Below are 18,005 nucleotides of genomic sequence, written 5' to 3'. Positions count from 1 at the left end.
CTCCCACTCGTCATCAGATCCAGTGCAATAAATATTTTAACTATTTTTGATAGTTATAATTTAACTCATTTAAATAAATATGCACTAAAAGTACTTAGCTGTGCAAAAGACGCTACTCAACGGGGGTAGAATCACCAAATCACCAACATGTTTCGCCCGTGTAGTTCTAAGGGCTTTCTCAAGGTTCCCAATCCCTCTTTATACCATTCACTCCGACCATTGCGTCTGAAACGAAATGCGTCTGAAACGAGTGTTCTTCATTCAAATTTATCTAACTAGTGCCTATGGTTACATTACATGAGTTAGGCACCGGCATTTATACTAAATTTCCGCTGGCGAAAATACCCAAATTTGGATGCAAGAATCAGCTCTGTTATTCTTCAGTCTAAAGAGCATTCAACTGGAGTGCCCTTTATAGAATAGCAGTTAGCGCTGATCTGTAGCTTCTTTTATCATCAAATATATTTTATTGAGCTCAATAGAAAAAAGACAAAATGGGCATACAAGACAGCAATACAAGCTCAAAGATTATATAAAATACCCTACTACAACCAACTACCTAAACCCATAACAACAGTACCCCTCCACCCCCACCCCAGGTCCTCCTTCCAAAAATAAACCCTAGAAGAAACTATAATACATCAGTACATGGGAGCCAACATATACAGAAATAAAAATAAAAGCAATAGGAAGACAGGAACAATTAAGCAGGCGGCTACGTGCCACTGGTGTCAGGGTATTCCAAAAAGGTTCCCAAGTACACTGAAATGTAGCTTCTTTTATAAAATCCACCCCTCCTATTGAGCTCTCTGTTGCTCAGTAAATCATTACCTTATAATCAAAGAGTCTCTGCATTATGAGCTAAAGGCAGTGTTTAAAACTGGTGAGCGAGAGGGTCTGCAGCGTTACCATAAGTAATAAAAATGGGTTCTCTAGGTATCTCCAGTATTTTTATTTCCTGCTAATTTCTATGGGGACATTTGTGAGGTGAGAACAACATATGTGCTTTTTTTTTTTTTTTAAATTCAATTTCATGCTAGTTTTTTCTCTTTGAATATACACATCCAAGAGGGGGTTGGGGATGATTCATTGTTTTCTTATAATTGAAGTTAATTGTTTGGGTACTAGAGGGGGGGGGTGGAATATTGGAGTTGAATTAGTTTCTGATAGAATATTAAGTGATCTTAAAATATAAACTGTTTTTATCTTATATTGCACTTATTGAAAGTTTTTCAAAATGAATAAAGAATTAAATAAATAAATTTCATGCCAGATAAAGGATACGTTTGAATCAGACAGCTCAGTGGAAGTCCAAAATGTATCTGCACAGGATGAGGCTGAGCCAAGGGTGATCTGGGGGCTGGACAAAATAAAACAACAGCATTTCTGGCACTGCTGTGGAGAGGAGGGAATGGAGACTGGAGTGATACTTGGATAGCATGCATTTTTGTAGTGTGCTGCAGGTGCTGAAATAGCTCATTGTGGCACTGGAAAGAGCTGCCGAATATCAAGCAATAAATAATCCAATTGTCTTTTACATATGGAAGCCCTGGTTATGAATTGCAGTCCCCTATAATTCTGTATTTGTGTAATGCATGGTTGTATAATACCTAAGAGTTTGCATTATTATTTTTTAAATTACCTAATAATGAACATACATAAGCACATTGAGATACATTACAAGGGGGGGTGATGACAAGTTCTCAGCCCAAGCAAGAAGGGAATGACATGAAGCCATGAAACTTACAAGTTATTCCACATATTCAGCCCTAAGTTAAACACATTTGGCACATTATGTCTGAAGTTTCTGTAACCCTTCCAAAAAAATATTCTAATGTCCAGCCACTTCTTCGCTTCTGCAATCACCTCCAAATCACTAAAAAATTGTCCTTTCAAACTCTTTTTTTTAAGGGTTTGGAAACAGAAAATAGTCTGATGGAGCAAGGTCTGGTGAGTAGGGTGGATGCCATTGTTTTGCCAGGCTCCTGATCAGGTGCATTGTCTTGCAAAAAGAGAACCCCTTTCCGCAGCTTCCCTGTCCTTTTTTCTTTCAATGCCTCCATTAATCAGCACAGCAACTTACAGTAGTATTCTGCATTAATTTTGGTCCCTTGGAAGATAGTCAGTCATTACAACACCTTCCTGATCCCAAATACTATCAGCAAGTCACCGGTACAGCCATGGGTTCAACCATGGCTCCAGATGTGGCCAATCTTTATTCATACCTTAACAAGACGCTGCTGCTGAGTCTAGATGGTGTTTTGAACAGAGCACTCATAATTATTTCACTCTAGTGTTGTATCTCATTTATTGTATTTTGTTTCATTTTTTTATGTTTTATTCTTTATTGAATCTTTATGTAGCCATTTTGAATCAACATACCTTAGAGAACATGTTTTTAAGGAAAATATCCGTTTGTACAAGCCCTATATATATTTTCATTTTGTGGCAGGGTGATTGTGTACAATTAGAAATCCGTTTTGAATGGCTCAATACTAGAGACCCCAACTTGACATTTCAAATTAATGTGGATTCCCAAGAAATTAATTTCTTTGATCTGCTCATCCGTAAAATTGGTTATCATCTCACTACTAGTTTATTTCACAAACCTACAGATCAAAACGCATATTTACACTACACCAGTTACCATAATCCATCCTTGAAGAAGAGTTTACCATTTTCACAATTTGTGAGAGTCATGAAGATTCAGACTTGGAAAATAACGCTTAACAGGTGGCTGAAAGGTTTGAGAAACGAGGCTACCCATCAGCCATCAGTACTCTCTCTGTGGGGGGGGGGGGGTTCTTTTGCCGACTTTCAATCTGTGTTCACCATTTGTAACTAGCAATTGACAAAGGAATCACTGCTCATATTTGGATTGCCTGGGCTTTCTATTCTCTTGGTTTCTCCTATTTTGAGAGGTTTCCTTGTTTTTTTTAATGCTTGCTTTTAATTTAGGTTTACTATCTGTCACTAGCAATGTATAAAGGTTTTACAGTTTCTGGTCTTTACTATTTCATACTTGACACATCCCTATTTTCAGAGCATTTTGTTTCTATCTTGGGCTTCTTTCTCCAGTTCACGCACACTATCTTCCTTATTTGCATTTCACTTTGCTCTACCCAGTTCAATCTGCCATCGGCTCCTTCATCATGCCACATGGTTAATTTTAATTTTCTTTATTTTTTTTTAACATTTGCTGTTCTATGTTTTATGGCTATCACATGCATTATTGGTCTTATGATAATATGATTGTATTGCCGTTTTAGGCTCCTGTTTTTAATGTTTCCTTTTTTTAACTTTTATTTTAATATTAGGTGCTTTATGTGTTATTGCTATTTACATGCACTATGAAACATAACTGAGTATAGGATTTAAAATGTAATATTAGCAATTATTATTACTACTACTACTCATTTCTGTATTGGTACTAGTTGTAAACTGCACACATTATATGTCTCTAGTAGGCTCACAATCTAAGGACTCCTTTTACAAAGGCATGCTAGCAGTTTAACGCGCGTAATACCGCGCGCTAAACCGCCAGCCGCGCTAGCCGCTACTGCCTCCTCTTGAGCAGATGGTAGTTTTTAGGCCAGTGTGGGGGTTAGCGCGTGATGAAACGTCAACCGCGTTAACCCCGCTAGCGTGGCTTAATAAAAGGAGCCCTAAGTTGTGTACCTGGGGCAATGGAAGGTTAAGTGACTTGCCCAAGGTCAAACAGCATACATACCAAAAGTCTAACGTAAAATTATTTTTGTACTTTGGAACACTTAGAACGATTAGGTTACCTTGGCTTAAAATAAGATCCATGCAAAATTCATTTCATTTTCCCCAAGATTTAGGGCTCCTTTTACAAAGCCGCGCTAGCGGGGTTAACACGCGTGACTTTTCATCATGCGCTAACCCCCGCACTGGCCAAAAACTACCACCTGCTCAAGAGGAGGCAGTAGTGGCTAGCGTGTCTGGCGGTTTAGCGCGCCTTTGTAAAAGCAGCCCTTAGTAATAACCAGCAGAAACCTTATTTCTTAATTCACAATCCAGCAGTACTGATCAGTCACCTAGGTCTGTTACCACATTCCCACCACAAAACGTTAAGACCTTATTTTCTTGTCTTTCTCACCCTTCTAAAGGGGCCACTGAAAAGTTTTCAGTCTAACCAAGAAAAGAATGAGGTGGAGCCATGAAACCTACACGTTATTCCACACTTTTCGTTTCAATGCTATGAAATGAAACAGAAAGTGTGGAATAACTTGTAAGTGTCATGGCTCCACATCATTCTCTTCTTGGTTGGGCTGAGACCTTTTCAGTGGCTGAACAATGTATAAGCCACCTATATAACCTTTTCTTTCTTACACATTAGCCGAACACAAATGTAAAGGATGGTAGCTGCCCTTAGGATATGTGACTTCTAGAAGCTATCTCTGCGCACACCACTTCACCTCGTGCATGAGGAGATGGAGATAACTTTATAACTAGCAAAGTCGTTGCTAGAAGCCGCAAACTGATACTAACAAAACTTCCTGGATGCTAGGTAACAACTTAGAAAGGGGTTCTTTATTTTTCTAGTACTGTTGAACAATTTACTCCAGGCGGTTTTGTCATTAGCATTTGTGGGATACGGAAATAGTAAGACTTACCCATGAAGTATGTGGCTGTTTTGCAAACGGCGCTGCCAAAAATGAAATCTTTCAGCAGGTTGGGGATGAGGGTAAAAGGCATACAGAAGAGGGAAAGCATCAAATCACTGACAGCCAGGGAGAGCAGGAATATGTTGGTGACCGTCCGCATCCTTGCATTCCGGATCAGTACTGTGATGACCAGGGTATTCCCCAGGATGCTGAGGCAGAAGATCAAGGAATAGAGCAGGATCCGGACCGTCTGGTGCAAATCTGCAAAGCAGTAGAATGAAGAACCAGGAAGCGAGGACCTCCAAGTGGACATTTATGTGCGATTGTTTTGTATCAATCTAAGGGAGCAAAACGCTCTCAGGTGTGACATTTTGGGCTCCTTTTACAAAGCCACATTAGCGGCTTTATCGCACGCACCTTTTTAGCACGCGCTAACTCCCGCGCTAGCCGAAAAACTGCCGCCTGATCAAGAGGAGGCAGTAGCAGCTAGCGCGGCTGGCAAATTAGCACATGCTATTACGTGCGTTAAACCGCTAACGCAGCTTCATACAAGGAGCCCTTAACTTACTGTACTGTCCAATGAAGGGGAAAACATGAATATATATATATTCACTACAATTCAGAGATGATTCAGTAAATATATATTTTTTTAAATAACCTTTTCTTCAAACGTTTCCTGGAATGTATAAATGAATTTTAAAAAATTCTGCTCCAGTTCATTTATTCAATTTTCTATACCGTTCTCCCAGGAGAGCTCAGAAGGATTTACATGAATTTATTCAGGTACTCAAGCATTTTTCCCTGTCTATCCAGATGGACTCACAATCTATTTAATATACCTGGGCAATGGGGGGATTAAGTGACTTGCCCAGGGTCACAAGGAACAGCGTAGGATTGAACCCACAACCCCAGGGTGCTGAGGCTGTAGCTTTAACCACTGCGCCACACTCTCCCACCTTTCTTAAGCTTGCAAATACCCCCCCCCTCCTCCACTGCCTTTCCTCTGAGCGTGTTCTAGTCTCTCCTACCCCCCAAAAAAAGTGTTTTATTAATTTTGCGAGCCTCACACCTGTCTTCCAGGTATAATCTCACAAGAGAGGATCCCGGTATGAACAATTCATCATGATAAATATGCACTAACAAGTGACCTTTCCCATAAGGCTTTGCCTTTTATTCGGCGTGCAAATCCTATTTCTACCTGCATAAGGAAGCGCCGTGTTACGGTGAGAGTTCTCCAGACAGGTGAAAGTTCCGTTTTCCGTGACGATTTCGCACAGCAGATCGGAATAGTCGGTCTCGTTCGAGGGCAGATAGTCGTAAGTGGCTTCTGTTCTCTGCATTTTGACAGCTGCTCTCTAAGCAGAAACCCGCAAGGCTCACGTTCTCCCGTCTGTTCATTCAAAGTTTTCAAACGAAGCCTGGGGTGGAAAAAGCTTGGCAGAGGTCTTTCTCTAGCAGTTCAGGAGTATATTCTGTTCCCAACGTGCAGTGCCATAAGGAGCGTGTTCAATCCGGCAGCATACAGAAGCCCGCGAAAATACACACACTCACATACAGGCGTCTTTTTTTTCTTCTTCTTGCACCTTCTAGCTCCACCCATCTCTGGAACTAGGCGAGTGATAGGGCTATAAACGGGATTTACGTATTCCTGCGTTACATACTGGCAGCGTTTATTCCTTTTCCACAGGCACGTACAACTTGAGGTGCTCTATGAGCTACCACCTAATCTAATGCTATAGTATTCCATGCTACTCAAACTAGCTAGAACATAAATAGACAAAGTGCAAAACATGTATCCTAGCCTCAGAAAGGAGATTCCTGTTTCAACTTTCCTATATGACAACTTGCCTAAGGTCTTGTGATTTTGCAGGGTAAAAAGCTGAGGTTTACAAAATTATTACTTCCCTAACCTGGGCAATTTGTGAAGGAATATACCACAAACACTCCATGGGGCTCATCAGATGTCTAAGGGGTCCTTTTATATCAGGTGTACTAAAGATTTAGCATGCACTAAAGAAATTAATGTGATTTAAGTGCCTTGCAGCCTATAAGTATGCAATAGGTCGTAAAAGGACCCCCTAAACCTGCCAATTAGTACTCTACATTTTTTTTCCAGATATAACCAGTTATAAGGGAAAATAAAAACTTAATGGGGGGGGGAATGATTGTTTTATGTATTTAAAGTGCCTTTTTTGTAGTGTTTATATCTAAATTAATTGTATGGCACTGTCAAAGTTTGAAAATCAATAAAGATTAATAATTTAAAAAACAACAAAAAAAAAACCTTCAACCCTTTGCAGAACCCCTCAAGATCCAAAGGCAGCAGCTTCTAGTAGGCACATTAATTGTTCAAAAACACACAGTATATTATCCACTTATGGGCAGTATATCAAACTCTATTAAACTTGAAAATATTAAAAAGATATGCATAGCATCCAGGCATTCTTCTTTTCAAAAATACACAAAAAATATTTTTTTTGCTATATTTTAAAGGAAACACATGGGGTCCTTTTACTAAAGCTGTAGCAAAAGTGGCCTGGAAAAGACCTGGAAAAATTACTTAGGCATACAAACAACTATGGTGAATTTAGGAAACACCTAAAAACATATCTGTTCTTGAATTACCTAGGTAGCTGATCCACACAATCTCTCCCACAACAACTGCTCACATATATTGTTAGTCACTAATCTCCAACTATGTGAGTTCTACTCAATTGTAGCATTCTTTTTAATCATTGTAAACCACATAGAACTTCAAGGTCCTGCGGTATATAAACTGCTATTATTATCATTATTAACGTGGCACTTACGCATGGCTTTCCTGCACTAAGACCACTTATGCTGTGGTTGGAAAATGGCCAATTTCCCATTTTCCTAATTAATGGCCACGCGCTAATCTCACCATTGATGCACAGTCATTAAACATGAGCCCTGACCGACACTTATTTTATAGGCAGTAAGGCCCTGTTTCTGGAAGTGGTGCATGCCAAGTATCGATCACCACTTGCAGAATCACGGCTCCCAAGGACCATAGGCATGGGAAATGTAGGCCGGTTTACAGGCCTACATTTCTGGCGCCCAGGGTCCTTCCTGAATCACAGCCAGTGGTGCATAGTGACACTGAAGTCCAGCACTGCAACTAAACATGCCCACTTCCAGGCTTTGGCATTACTATGTGCCACTAGCTGCTATTGACCTAGGATGAGTTTAATTGGGTTAATTATTTAAACCAATTAAGTTAGGCAGCTTAGGATGGCTAAAGCTACCAAATTTTCAGTGACTTTTGTAAAATCTGGCCCTAAAGGCCCATGCGCTAATGCCTGACATGTTGATTAATGCTGTAATGCTGACTATCCACCCCCAAATGCACCCCGTTAGAGAAAATTCAGAAACATTATGTTAGTGTGTGGTGTACATTTTTTTATTTTTTAAATTTATTCAATTTTCTATACCATTCTCCCAAGGGAGCTCAGAACGGTTTACATGAATTTATTCAGATACTCAAGCATTTTTCCCTGTCTGTCCCGGTGAGCTCACAATCTATCTAATGTACCTGGGGCAATGGGGGGATTAAGTGCCTTACCCAGGGTCATAAGGAGCAGCGTGGGAAAGTTACTGTGGAATGGAAGCACACATCGCTCTGAAAAGAGAAGATGGAACTTCTATCTACATGGGTGTAGTCTACAGACCTCCGACTCAATTGCATCAAACTGATAAGGATCTGATTGTGGATATCCAAAAGTTTGGAAGGAAAGAGGAGGTGCTGCTGTTGGGAGATTTCAACCTGCCGGATGCGTATTGGAATGTTCCGTCCGTGGAATCGGAAAGAAGTAGGAAGATTGTGGATGCCTTTCAAGAGGCTCTGTTCAGACAAATGGTAATGGAACCCACGAGGGAAAAAGCGATATTGGATCTGGCCCTCACAAATGGAGAGAGTATCTCTAATGTCCGAGTGGGTGCTCACCTGGGAAGTAGCGATCATCAAATGGTTTGGTTTGATATAACGGCTAAAGTGGAGAGTGGCTGCACGATACTTAAAGTCCTAGATTTCAAACGTAAGGACTTTAATGCAATGGGAGAGTACCTGAAGAAAGAGTTGTTAGGATGGGAGGACATAAGAGAAGTGGAAAGACAGTGGTCTAAGCTGAAAGGAGTGATAAAAATGGCTACGGACCTTTATGTGAAGAAAATAAATAAAAACAAGCCGATATGGTTCTCCAAACTAGTGGTGGAGAAAATAAAGGCGAAAGAGTTGGCGTTCGTGAAATATAAAAACCCCCAAGAAGAGGAGTGCAGAAAGGACTACAGGGTGAAACTGAAAGAAGCCAAGAAAGAGATACATCTGGCGAAAGCACAGGCGGAAGAACAAATGGCTAAAAATGTAAAAAAGGGAGACAAAAATTTTTTCTGATATATTAGTGAAAGGAGGAAGATGAAAAATGGAATTGCTAAACTAAAAGATGCAGGGAACCGATATGTTGAGAGTGATGAGGAAAAGCAAATGTGCTAAACAAATACTTCTGTTCTGTGTTCACAGAAGAAAATCCTGGAGAAGGACCGAGATTGTCTGGCAAAGTTACACGAGAAAATGGAATAGATTCTGCGCCGTTCACATAGGAGAGTGTTTATGAGCAACTTGAAAAACTGAATGTGGACAAAGCGATGGGACCAGACGGGATCCATCCCAGGATACTAACGGAGCTCAGAGAGGTTCTGGCGAGTCCTATTAAAGACTTGTTCAACAAATCTCTGGAGACGGGAGTGGTTCTTGGGGATTGGAGGAGAGCGGATGTGGTCCCTATTCACAAAAGTGGTCACAAGGATGAAGCAGGAAACTACAGGCCGGTGAGCCTCACTTCGGTTGTTGGAAAAATATTGGAAGTATTGCTGAAAGAAAGGATAGTGTACTCCTTGAATCTAATGGGTTACAGGATCCGAGGCAACATGGCTTTACAAAAGGTAAATCGTGCCAAACGAACCTGATTGAATTTTTTGATTGGGTGACCAGAGAGCTGGATCGAGGACATATGCTAAATGTAATTTACTTAGATTTCAGCAAAGCCTTTGATATGGTTCCTCATAGGAGACTGTTGAACAAACTTGAAGGGCTGAAGTTAGGACCCAAAGTGGTGAACTGGGTTAGAAACTGACTGTCGGACAGATGCCAGAGGGTGGTGGTTAATGGAAGTTGAGTCCCTCAGGGTTCGGTGCTGGGGCCGATCCTGTTCAATACGTTTGTGAGTGATATCGCTGAAGGGTTAGAAGGAAAAGTGTGCCTTTTTGCAGATGATACCAAGATTTGTAACAGAGTAGACACCGAAGAGGGAGTGGAAAATATTAAAAAGGATCTGCAAAAGTTAGAGGAATGGTCTAATGCCTGGCAACTAAAATTCAATGCAAAGAAATGTAGAGTAATGCATTTGAGGATTAATAATTGGAAGGAACCATATATGCTGGGAGGTGAGAAGCTGATATGCATGGACGTGGAGAGGGACCTTGAGGTGATAGTGTCCGAAGATCTAAAGGTGAAAAAACAGTGTGACAAGGCAGTGGCTGCTGTCAGAAGGATGCTGGGCTGTATAAAGATAGGCGTAGCCAGTAAAAGGAAAAAGGTGTTGATGCCCCTATACAGGTCATTGGTAAGGCCCCACTTGGAGTATTGTGTTTAGTTTTGGAGACCGTATCTGGCGAAGGACTTAAGAAGACTTGAAGCGGTCCAGAGGAGGGCGACGAAAATGATAGGAGGCTTGCACCAGAAGACGTATGAGGAGAGACTGGAAGCCCTGAATATGTATACTAGTCTAGAGGAAAGGAGGGACAGGGGAGATATGATTCAGACGTTCAAATACTTGAAGGGTATTAACGTAGAACAAAATCTTTTTCAAAGAAAGGAAAATGGTAAAACCAGAGGACATAATTTGAGGTTGAGGGGTGGTAGATTCAAAGGCAATGTTAGGAAATTCTACTTTATGGAGAGGGTGGTGGATGCCTGGAATGCGCTCCCGAGAGAGGTAGTGGAGAGTAAAACTGTGACTGAGTTCAAAGAAGCGTGGGATGAACACAGAGGATCTAGAATCAGAAAATAATATTAAATATTGAACTAATAGACTTGCACGATCTGTGTCTGTATATGGCCGTTTGGGGGAGGATGAGCTGGAAAGGGCTTCAATGGCTGTGAGGGTGTAGATGGGATGGAGTAGGTTTTAACAGAGATTTTGGCAGTTGGAACCCAAGCACAGTACCGGGTAGAGCTTTGGATTCTTGCCCAGAAATAGCTAAGAAGAAAAATTTAAAAAATTTAAATTGAATCAAGTTGGGCAGACTGGATGGACCATTCGGGTCTTTATCTGCCGTCATCTACTATGTTTTACTATGTTTTTAGTATCCCACAGCAAGCCCTTTTAATGTGCAGTAAGCATGCACAAGTACTTACTACAGTACAGTAAAAGGACCCCATAGATTTCTATACCCTTTTTTACTACCTCATAATGCTTAATAGAAAAAAAATATATTCTATATATGGTATCTAAAAAACCTGCACTAATGAGTATGGTGCGAAACTCAATTCTATAAAAGTTAGAGAATGAATGTCCCTATCCCATCCCTGCGAGTTTTGTCACTGTTCCTGTTCCATTCCTGTAAGCTCTGCCTTAACCGCGCAAGCCTCGAACACTTATGATTTGAAAGCGTTTGAAGCATGTGCATATGAGGTCAGAGCTTGCAGGAATGGGGCAGGGACAGAAAGAGAATGCACTGGAATGTGACGGGAAAATGAGTTCCTGTGAGGACAGGGAACAATTTGTTCCCGTGTCATTCTCTATTGTGCACACCTTACAGAATCATGCTTTTAGTTGCACCCATTTAGGCCAGCTAAAATCAGGCCTTCTTTTCAAATTCACACACTGCATCTGGTGCGTACTTTTTATAGAATCACGTTTTCCGAGTTGTGTGCCTAACTTTTAATTAGTCCCAATTAGTGTAAATTATTTATTTATTAAAAAATGTATATACCGCATACAACTATGCGGTTTCCAAATGACATACATAGAATCTTGTTTCCCTCCGATTGTCACGTATAACAGACATATCAAAACAATATCGTTATTCATCCTGTTATAATAGGGATAGAGCACAAATTCGATCAGTTCAGAAGTACAAACAAGCTTTAAATCATGCTTCGATGTCAGAAAAATTCTAGAAGGCGATTATCAACTGAAATACATTTTAGCATAAGAAGGCATTAGCAAACAATTGAGTTTTCAGCATTTTCTTAAAATTCATCCTTCCCATACAAAACCGCAGGATGCCAAGCAAGGCATTCCACAGATATCATTGATGCTCCGATCCTAGCATAGTCGACATTCTCCCCTCCAAACTTAATTTCATCCCATTTACATCTCTATGCTCTCTTCTCGGTTTATAGATCTGAAAAAATTCTTGTAAGGTCTTTGGTGAAGCATGATACAATGTCTGATGTATAATCGTAACAATCTTAAATTATGAGCTGTTAATTGCCAATTAATCAATTATATGCACACACTTCTATTTAAGTAGAATTGGATTACTACATATATTTTAACTCCTGAGGCAGGTGGACTTCCAGTGAAACACTGCTACATGTCGAGTCAAAGAGATTTTTGTCTCCTTTGAATAAAAGTTTATTGGCTGGATAAGCTATTTGGTTGACCCCCCTACTTTTGTTTGATTTAGCATAGAAGTTAAAAAGCTGTCAACATCTGACACCTATAAATAAAAGAAAATAAGAAACACTTTTCACTATTATATCATGGCAGCAGAATAGTAAGGCAAAATGTGAACAAAAAGCTGTGCTGATCTAATGAGTTGTCCAAAATTAATCTTGAGCCAGCAGCTGAATGGGTCACTGGGCATGGTGTCATGGTTTTATCCATTCATGTCTAGTTAATATTCAATGCTGCATATAGAAATAACATAGTCACTGCTGTCCTCCAGAGGATGCAATATCCCAACAGAACATGGAAATACAATACTGTAGACCAGGGGTGCCCAATACGTCGATCGCGATCGACCAGTAGCTCAGGAAGGCAACGTGAGTCGATCGCGGAGCCCATCCCGGGCTCCGTGATAGACTCGTGTTGTCGTCCTGATCTACGGGCCGATCAGCCTTCCTCTCCAGTGTTCTCCCTAGGACCTTTTAGCTGGGCGGTCCGCCCAGCTGTCATCTGCCGCTGCTGAACATTAAAAAACCCCCACAAAAAACCGGCTTGGAGATTTCAGTCCGTAGCGAACTTATGCTCCGGGCTCTAACGTGTGCGTGCCGGCTTCTCTTCTCTTCCCTCCGAAACCGTAAGTTATGTCCAGGAGGGGAGGGGGGGAGAAGGGAAGCCGGCACGCACATGTTGAGAGCCCTGAAGCAAGCGTTCGCTACGGGCTAATGCGGGAGACAGGTTAGTGAAGCATTTGTTCTTCTTCCTGCTGGGTCCTGCCTACTTTCTGTTTCCGCGAAGGCAGGACCCGGCAGCATTTCCCCCAATAGGTTGATCACGATCTTGGGCTGATCAGCCTTCCTCTTCTCGACGGCAGAATTGACGTCGGGGAGAGGAATTCTGGTTGGCCGAAGCAGGGAGAGCTTGGGGCCTGTTATTGGTGGCGTTTGGGTCCTGGTCCCCGATGGCAATGGCAGTGGCAGTGTCTTTGGGGAGGGCAGGGAGAAAGAAAGAAAAAGGGCAGGCAGGGAGACAGAAGGAAAGAAGAGAAACAGAAAAAAAAAGAAAGGGAGGCAGAGAGAAAGAAAGGGCAGGGAAGAGGAAGGAAAAGTTGGGGGAAGGAATGAGGTCTGGAGGAGAGGAAGCATACAGGCTAAAAGAAGGGAAGAAAGATTGTATGCACAGTCAGAAGAAGAAAGTGCAACCAGAGACTCATGAAATCACCAGACAAGGTAGGAAAAATGATTTTATTTTAAATTTAGTGATCAAAATGTGTCTGAATTTATATCTGCTGTCTATATTTTACACTAAGGTCCCCTTTTACTAAACTGCAATAGAAGTTTTTAGTGCAGGGAGCCTCTGAGTGTCTAGAGCAGCGCTGGGCATTCAGCGCAGCTCCCTGCGCTAAAAACTGCTATCGTGGTTTAGTAAAAAGGGAGGGGGGTATATTTGTCAATTTTTTATGGTTGTTACTGAGGTGATAGTGCATAGAGTCATCTGCTTTGACCTCTTTGAAAAACCCTGGAATAGGAATGATAATTAACATTTTCTATGCGTACAGTGTGCTTTGTGTTTTTTTTTTATTTTATTGTTGGTAGATCATTTTGACTTGGTCATTTAAAAAGTAGCTTGCAAGCCCAAAAAGTGTGGGCACCCCTGCTGTAGACTATCTGTTAACTGGATCTCATAGCAACCAGCAAAAAAAATCAAAGAAATACTGTAATACTTTAAATAAAAATGAAAACAAAATCAATTTCTGGTGCACCACACCTGAGTATGCGCAAGCTATGCCTACCACACATCTGGTAGCTTGTCTGGAACAGTTTATTGTATGGTATAGTATGGGGTATATTATTAGTTAGGCCTATTTTTAATAGTAACTCTCAAGCAACCTGAAACTACATATATCCGGCATCTACCAATCCCCATGGGTGCCGGCTAACTGAGAGTCTACTGTAATATACCCTTTCCATGAGAACAGTCTGTGTCTGCTCAGGATATACAAAATAAATCCAGAAGAGGGAGTAAATGTTCCAGAGACTGATCTGATTTACAGTCTACTAGTGTGAGAGTAGAGACTAGCAAAATAGTGGATTAGCCTCCTAATCTAAACCTTTGTCTTCACAAATGTTATCAAAATCACTTTGCTACGTGGCACAGGAATTTCAGTATATCACTTGAGAATGAACGTGTAAATATTATATGAAGAGACATTATAATTGTAAACCTTTCACATACAATGACATGCTTACCCACTGCTATTTGGCCAACACTTCCTGCTTCCAGCTGTTCAAATTGCTCAGCTTTTATTATTGCAGAAATATCTCTGTCTTTTCTCTTGTGTCCTTTGCATACAAATTCTGCATAATTAAGGAAAACTGTTCCTGTATTGCGGAAGCTGAGGCAAGCCTTTCCTATATTTTGGAAGCTCTATATAAGAGGTCGCCTCTGTCATTGTTAATGTTCACAATGTGTTACACCTGATGCTTTCTAAGTTTAAATACTAAAGAGGTCAATATTCAAAATGATTTAACAGGCCAGGAGAGGATCCTATTGGGTTAAATTGCTCTGATGAGCCAGAACCGGATATTCAGCAGCACTTAAGCAGACAGTGCTGCTGAATATCTGCTCTGACTACAACGGCACTCTCTTGTTAGTGCCAGTCTGGGGGTGGAGTCTGATGGAGCTGGGAGTTATGCAATCACTAGCAATATTCAGTGCTGGTGCACGAATAGCTAACTAGGCATGTTGGACCATATAAATAGTACTGCACTGAATATTGGCTGTACCTGCATAGCTTCTGGGCATCGCCCCAAACTTGGCGGTGCTGGTGCTTGGATAGATCCCAGTACTCAGCGATGTAGTAAGGGGGGGAGGGGTAGTCCGCCCCAGGCGCCATCTTGGTGAGGGTGCATCTGACTGGGCTGGCCAATCAACTGAAGAAGCGACTGCTGGGGACCAGTCAAAAACGTCTTTCCAACTCTGGAAGCCCTGCTCTCTGCCCTGCTCGCTGTCCTCTCCTGCTTGTTCGCCCTGAATCACCACATCGCTGCCCCAGTTTTCTCCTGCCCTTCTTCCCCGAATCACTCCTGCCCTTCCCCGCCCTGCGAGCCCGTGGTTTTAACTGTGGGTTAAAACCACAGGCTCGCAGGGCTAAAAATTAATAAGAAAAGTTAAAGTTAAAAAAAAAAAAGATTGCAGCTCCAACGGGCATGCACAGACCATCTACAGATGCACATGCGTGGGGATCACAGAAAAATGATCCATGCTGGCAGATGTTCCTCTGATTGGACTTGCCCGGATCGGGCAGGTTGGTGAATTTGGCCCTTATTTTGTACCTGAGGTAGGTAATTAATTGTTAAGTAATTTGCCCAGTCACAAGGAGCTACAGTGGGAATTGAACTCAAAACCCCCTCTCCACTGCCGCGGCGTGTGCATGCTGCTTCCCTTCTCCGTACCTCTGTAGCGTTCCTGGCGCAGGCAGCAACCTCCAACCTGCTGTCCTACGCCAGTGTTGGCTCTTCCTGAGGTCATTTCTTGGACCCGTACCTAGGAAGTGACATCAGAGGAAGAGCAGACGCTGGTGTGACAGCAGTTTGGGGGTTGCTGCTTGCGCCAGGAATGTTACAGAGGTATGGGGAAGGGAAACAGCGTGGCAGAAGGGGGCATGAAAGGAGTGTGTGGAGGTAGGAGTGGGCGCCACTGCCCTGGGTGCTTCTCAACCTTGCTACTTAATATCTGGATTTAATTTAGCTGACCATTACTGGCTGAATATTGACCCTTATCAGCTTTTTATTACCTCTTTCATGGTATCTTTGTTACGTTTGTACTCCAGATCTTGGGTTACTAGTCAATCTAATGTTGTCCAAAGGAAATTTAACTCCTCCAACATTCTTTTGGATCTTCATGTTTGCTGTTATCTCTGATATTTCTTCTCTGAGTGACTCTGTTTCTTTATTTTTTTTTTCCTACCTACTAATGAATCCAGAGAGGCCCAGAGGCCCAGTAGAAAGGTATAGAGAAGGTAGAAAGGGACAGATTCTTCAGCCTATTGGGAACCACAAGAACAAGGGGGCACTCAGAGGGTGGTAGACACCTGGAATGCGCTTCCAGAGGATATAATAGGACAAAGTACCCTACCGGGCTTCAAGGAAGGATTGGATAATTTCCTGAAGGACACGGGGGTTGAGGGATTCAGATAGAGGTAGAGATAAGGCTAAGGAGATTAAAAGGACTTAGACGCCAGTCACCTTACAGGTCATGGACCTGATGGGCCGCCGTGGGAGTGGACTGCTGGGCGCGATGAACCTCTGGTCTGAACCAGCGGAGGCAACTTCTTATGTTCACGTCCCCCCTCCCCACTTCTATCTTCCCTGTAGTGAATACTGTTATTGCACTTTTAACACATCAATCAAAACATCTTTCTTGTTCTGCATCGAGTATACATAAATTTCCTAAGGTATAATTTACTACTCTTATTTGTATACTAGTCTTATAGCCCGTTACATTAACGGGTGCTAGAATATATGTGTGTGTGTCTGTCTTTAATTCTTTCTCTCTCTCTGTCTCTCCTTTGCGCTTTCTGTCTTTCTTTTTCCTTGGCTGTCCACCACCACCCCTTGCCTGCTCCCCCTGTCCATTCTCCCTTCCTTTTACCTACCCTGTCATGCAGTAGGCCTCCCTTCCTTTTCCCCCCTGCTCTGGAGCACTGGGACACTGAATGGTACATCTTTATGTAAATACTTGAAACTTGATTTCTCATTCCCTGCAGCCCTCCCCTGTCTGTCCAGTCTAGTCTCTCTATTTTCTTCCCTTCACCTATTCCCTTCCTTCTACCTTGCAGATCCGGCATCTTTCTCTACCTCCTTCTTCCTCTCCCTAGCCCACAGTCAGTTTGGTACTTCTCTGAAATATCCTGCTCGGATGCCGGTGGTACCGCTCCCCACCCGCCACACCCGCGCTCGGTCCTCCTTGTGGGGGGTGCAGCGGAGAATGCGGAAGTCATAAGGGCAGAGTGGGGGGGAAGAGAAGGCTCTGAACGGGAGAGCCGGCGTCGGTTTGCGTTTGTTCCTTTAGGCAGCCTCGGTCAGCATTAGGGTTTCGCCGGCCGCCAGCGCTCAGGCGCACCGTGAGAGCCGGGTGAGGAAGGCCGCTGCAGCTTTGCGGCTGCCCCCCAGCTGTGTAACTTCATTTTTTAGTTCAAAGCCGCTGCCGCAGCTCCTCTCTCAATCCCCGCCTGGTGCGGTTCGAGAGAGGAGCCGTGGCGGCGGCTTGAGAATAAGCCCGATGCGCGCAGAACCCTGCACAGTATTTCATAGACCTTGGCTGGCTGCAGCGGTGTTAAGCCCAATGCGTGGTAAGCGTGCATGCGCACTCTCATGGCTGCGACGGATTAGGGAACACGGCTTTAGAGTGCGCATGCGCGGCTAGCATTTTATTATTATAGATTTGCAAATATCCGCCTTGTTTTTTAGGTAGCATTGCAGTGAGGCATTGGAAAAAATATACAACAGGATAGATACCTAAAAAGTACTTATGTATAGCTATTCAGATAGTAAGATGAAGAAGCAGTCTAAGGCAGGAATTGCCTGTGGTTATTCTGATGATTTTCTGTAAGAACAGGGAAAATGTTGGGAATGGAAAAGAGGAAAGAAGTTTATCTATCTGGTAGAACTTTGGATATATTTGTATT

At 42.4% G+C, this 18,005-nt stretch overlaps 1 protein-coding gene across 2 annotated transcripts in view; it reads right to left on the bottom strand.

The window, feature by feature from the left end:
• CCKAR (cholecystokinin A receptor) overlaps positions 1-18,005 on the bottom strand; it is a 71,930-nt gene that overhangs the window by 20,409 nt on the left and 33,516 nt on the right. The window contains exons 1-2 of one of the 2 annotated variants that reach the window (XM_033948021.1): positions 5,827-6,215; positions 4,638-4,889 (exon numbers count right to left, since the gene is read on the bottom strand). In XM_033948021.1, coding sequence (XP_033803912.1) covers positions 4,638-4,889; positions 5,827-5,968 — 394 coding nt within the window. In that variant the 5' untranslated portion in view covers positions 5,969-6,215. Of the gene's footprint in view, positions 1-4,637; positions 4,928-5,826; positions 6,216-18,005 lie in introns of those variants that run through there. The other variant, XM_033948031.1, reaches the window with a different exon arrangement.

This window comes from Geotrypetes seraphini, chromosome 1 (assembly GCF_902459505.1).
Source record: "Geotrypetes seraphini chromosome 1, aGeoSer1.1, whole genome shotgun sequence".
NCBI lineage: Eukaryota > Metazoa > Chordata > Amphibia > Gymnophiona > Dermophiidae > Geotrypetes > Geotrypetes seraphini.
Note: the sequence above shows the minus strand (reverse complement) of the source record. Positions and strands in the feature narration are given on the sequence as shown.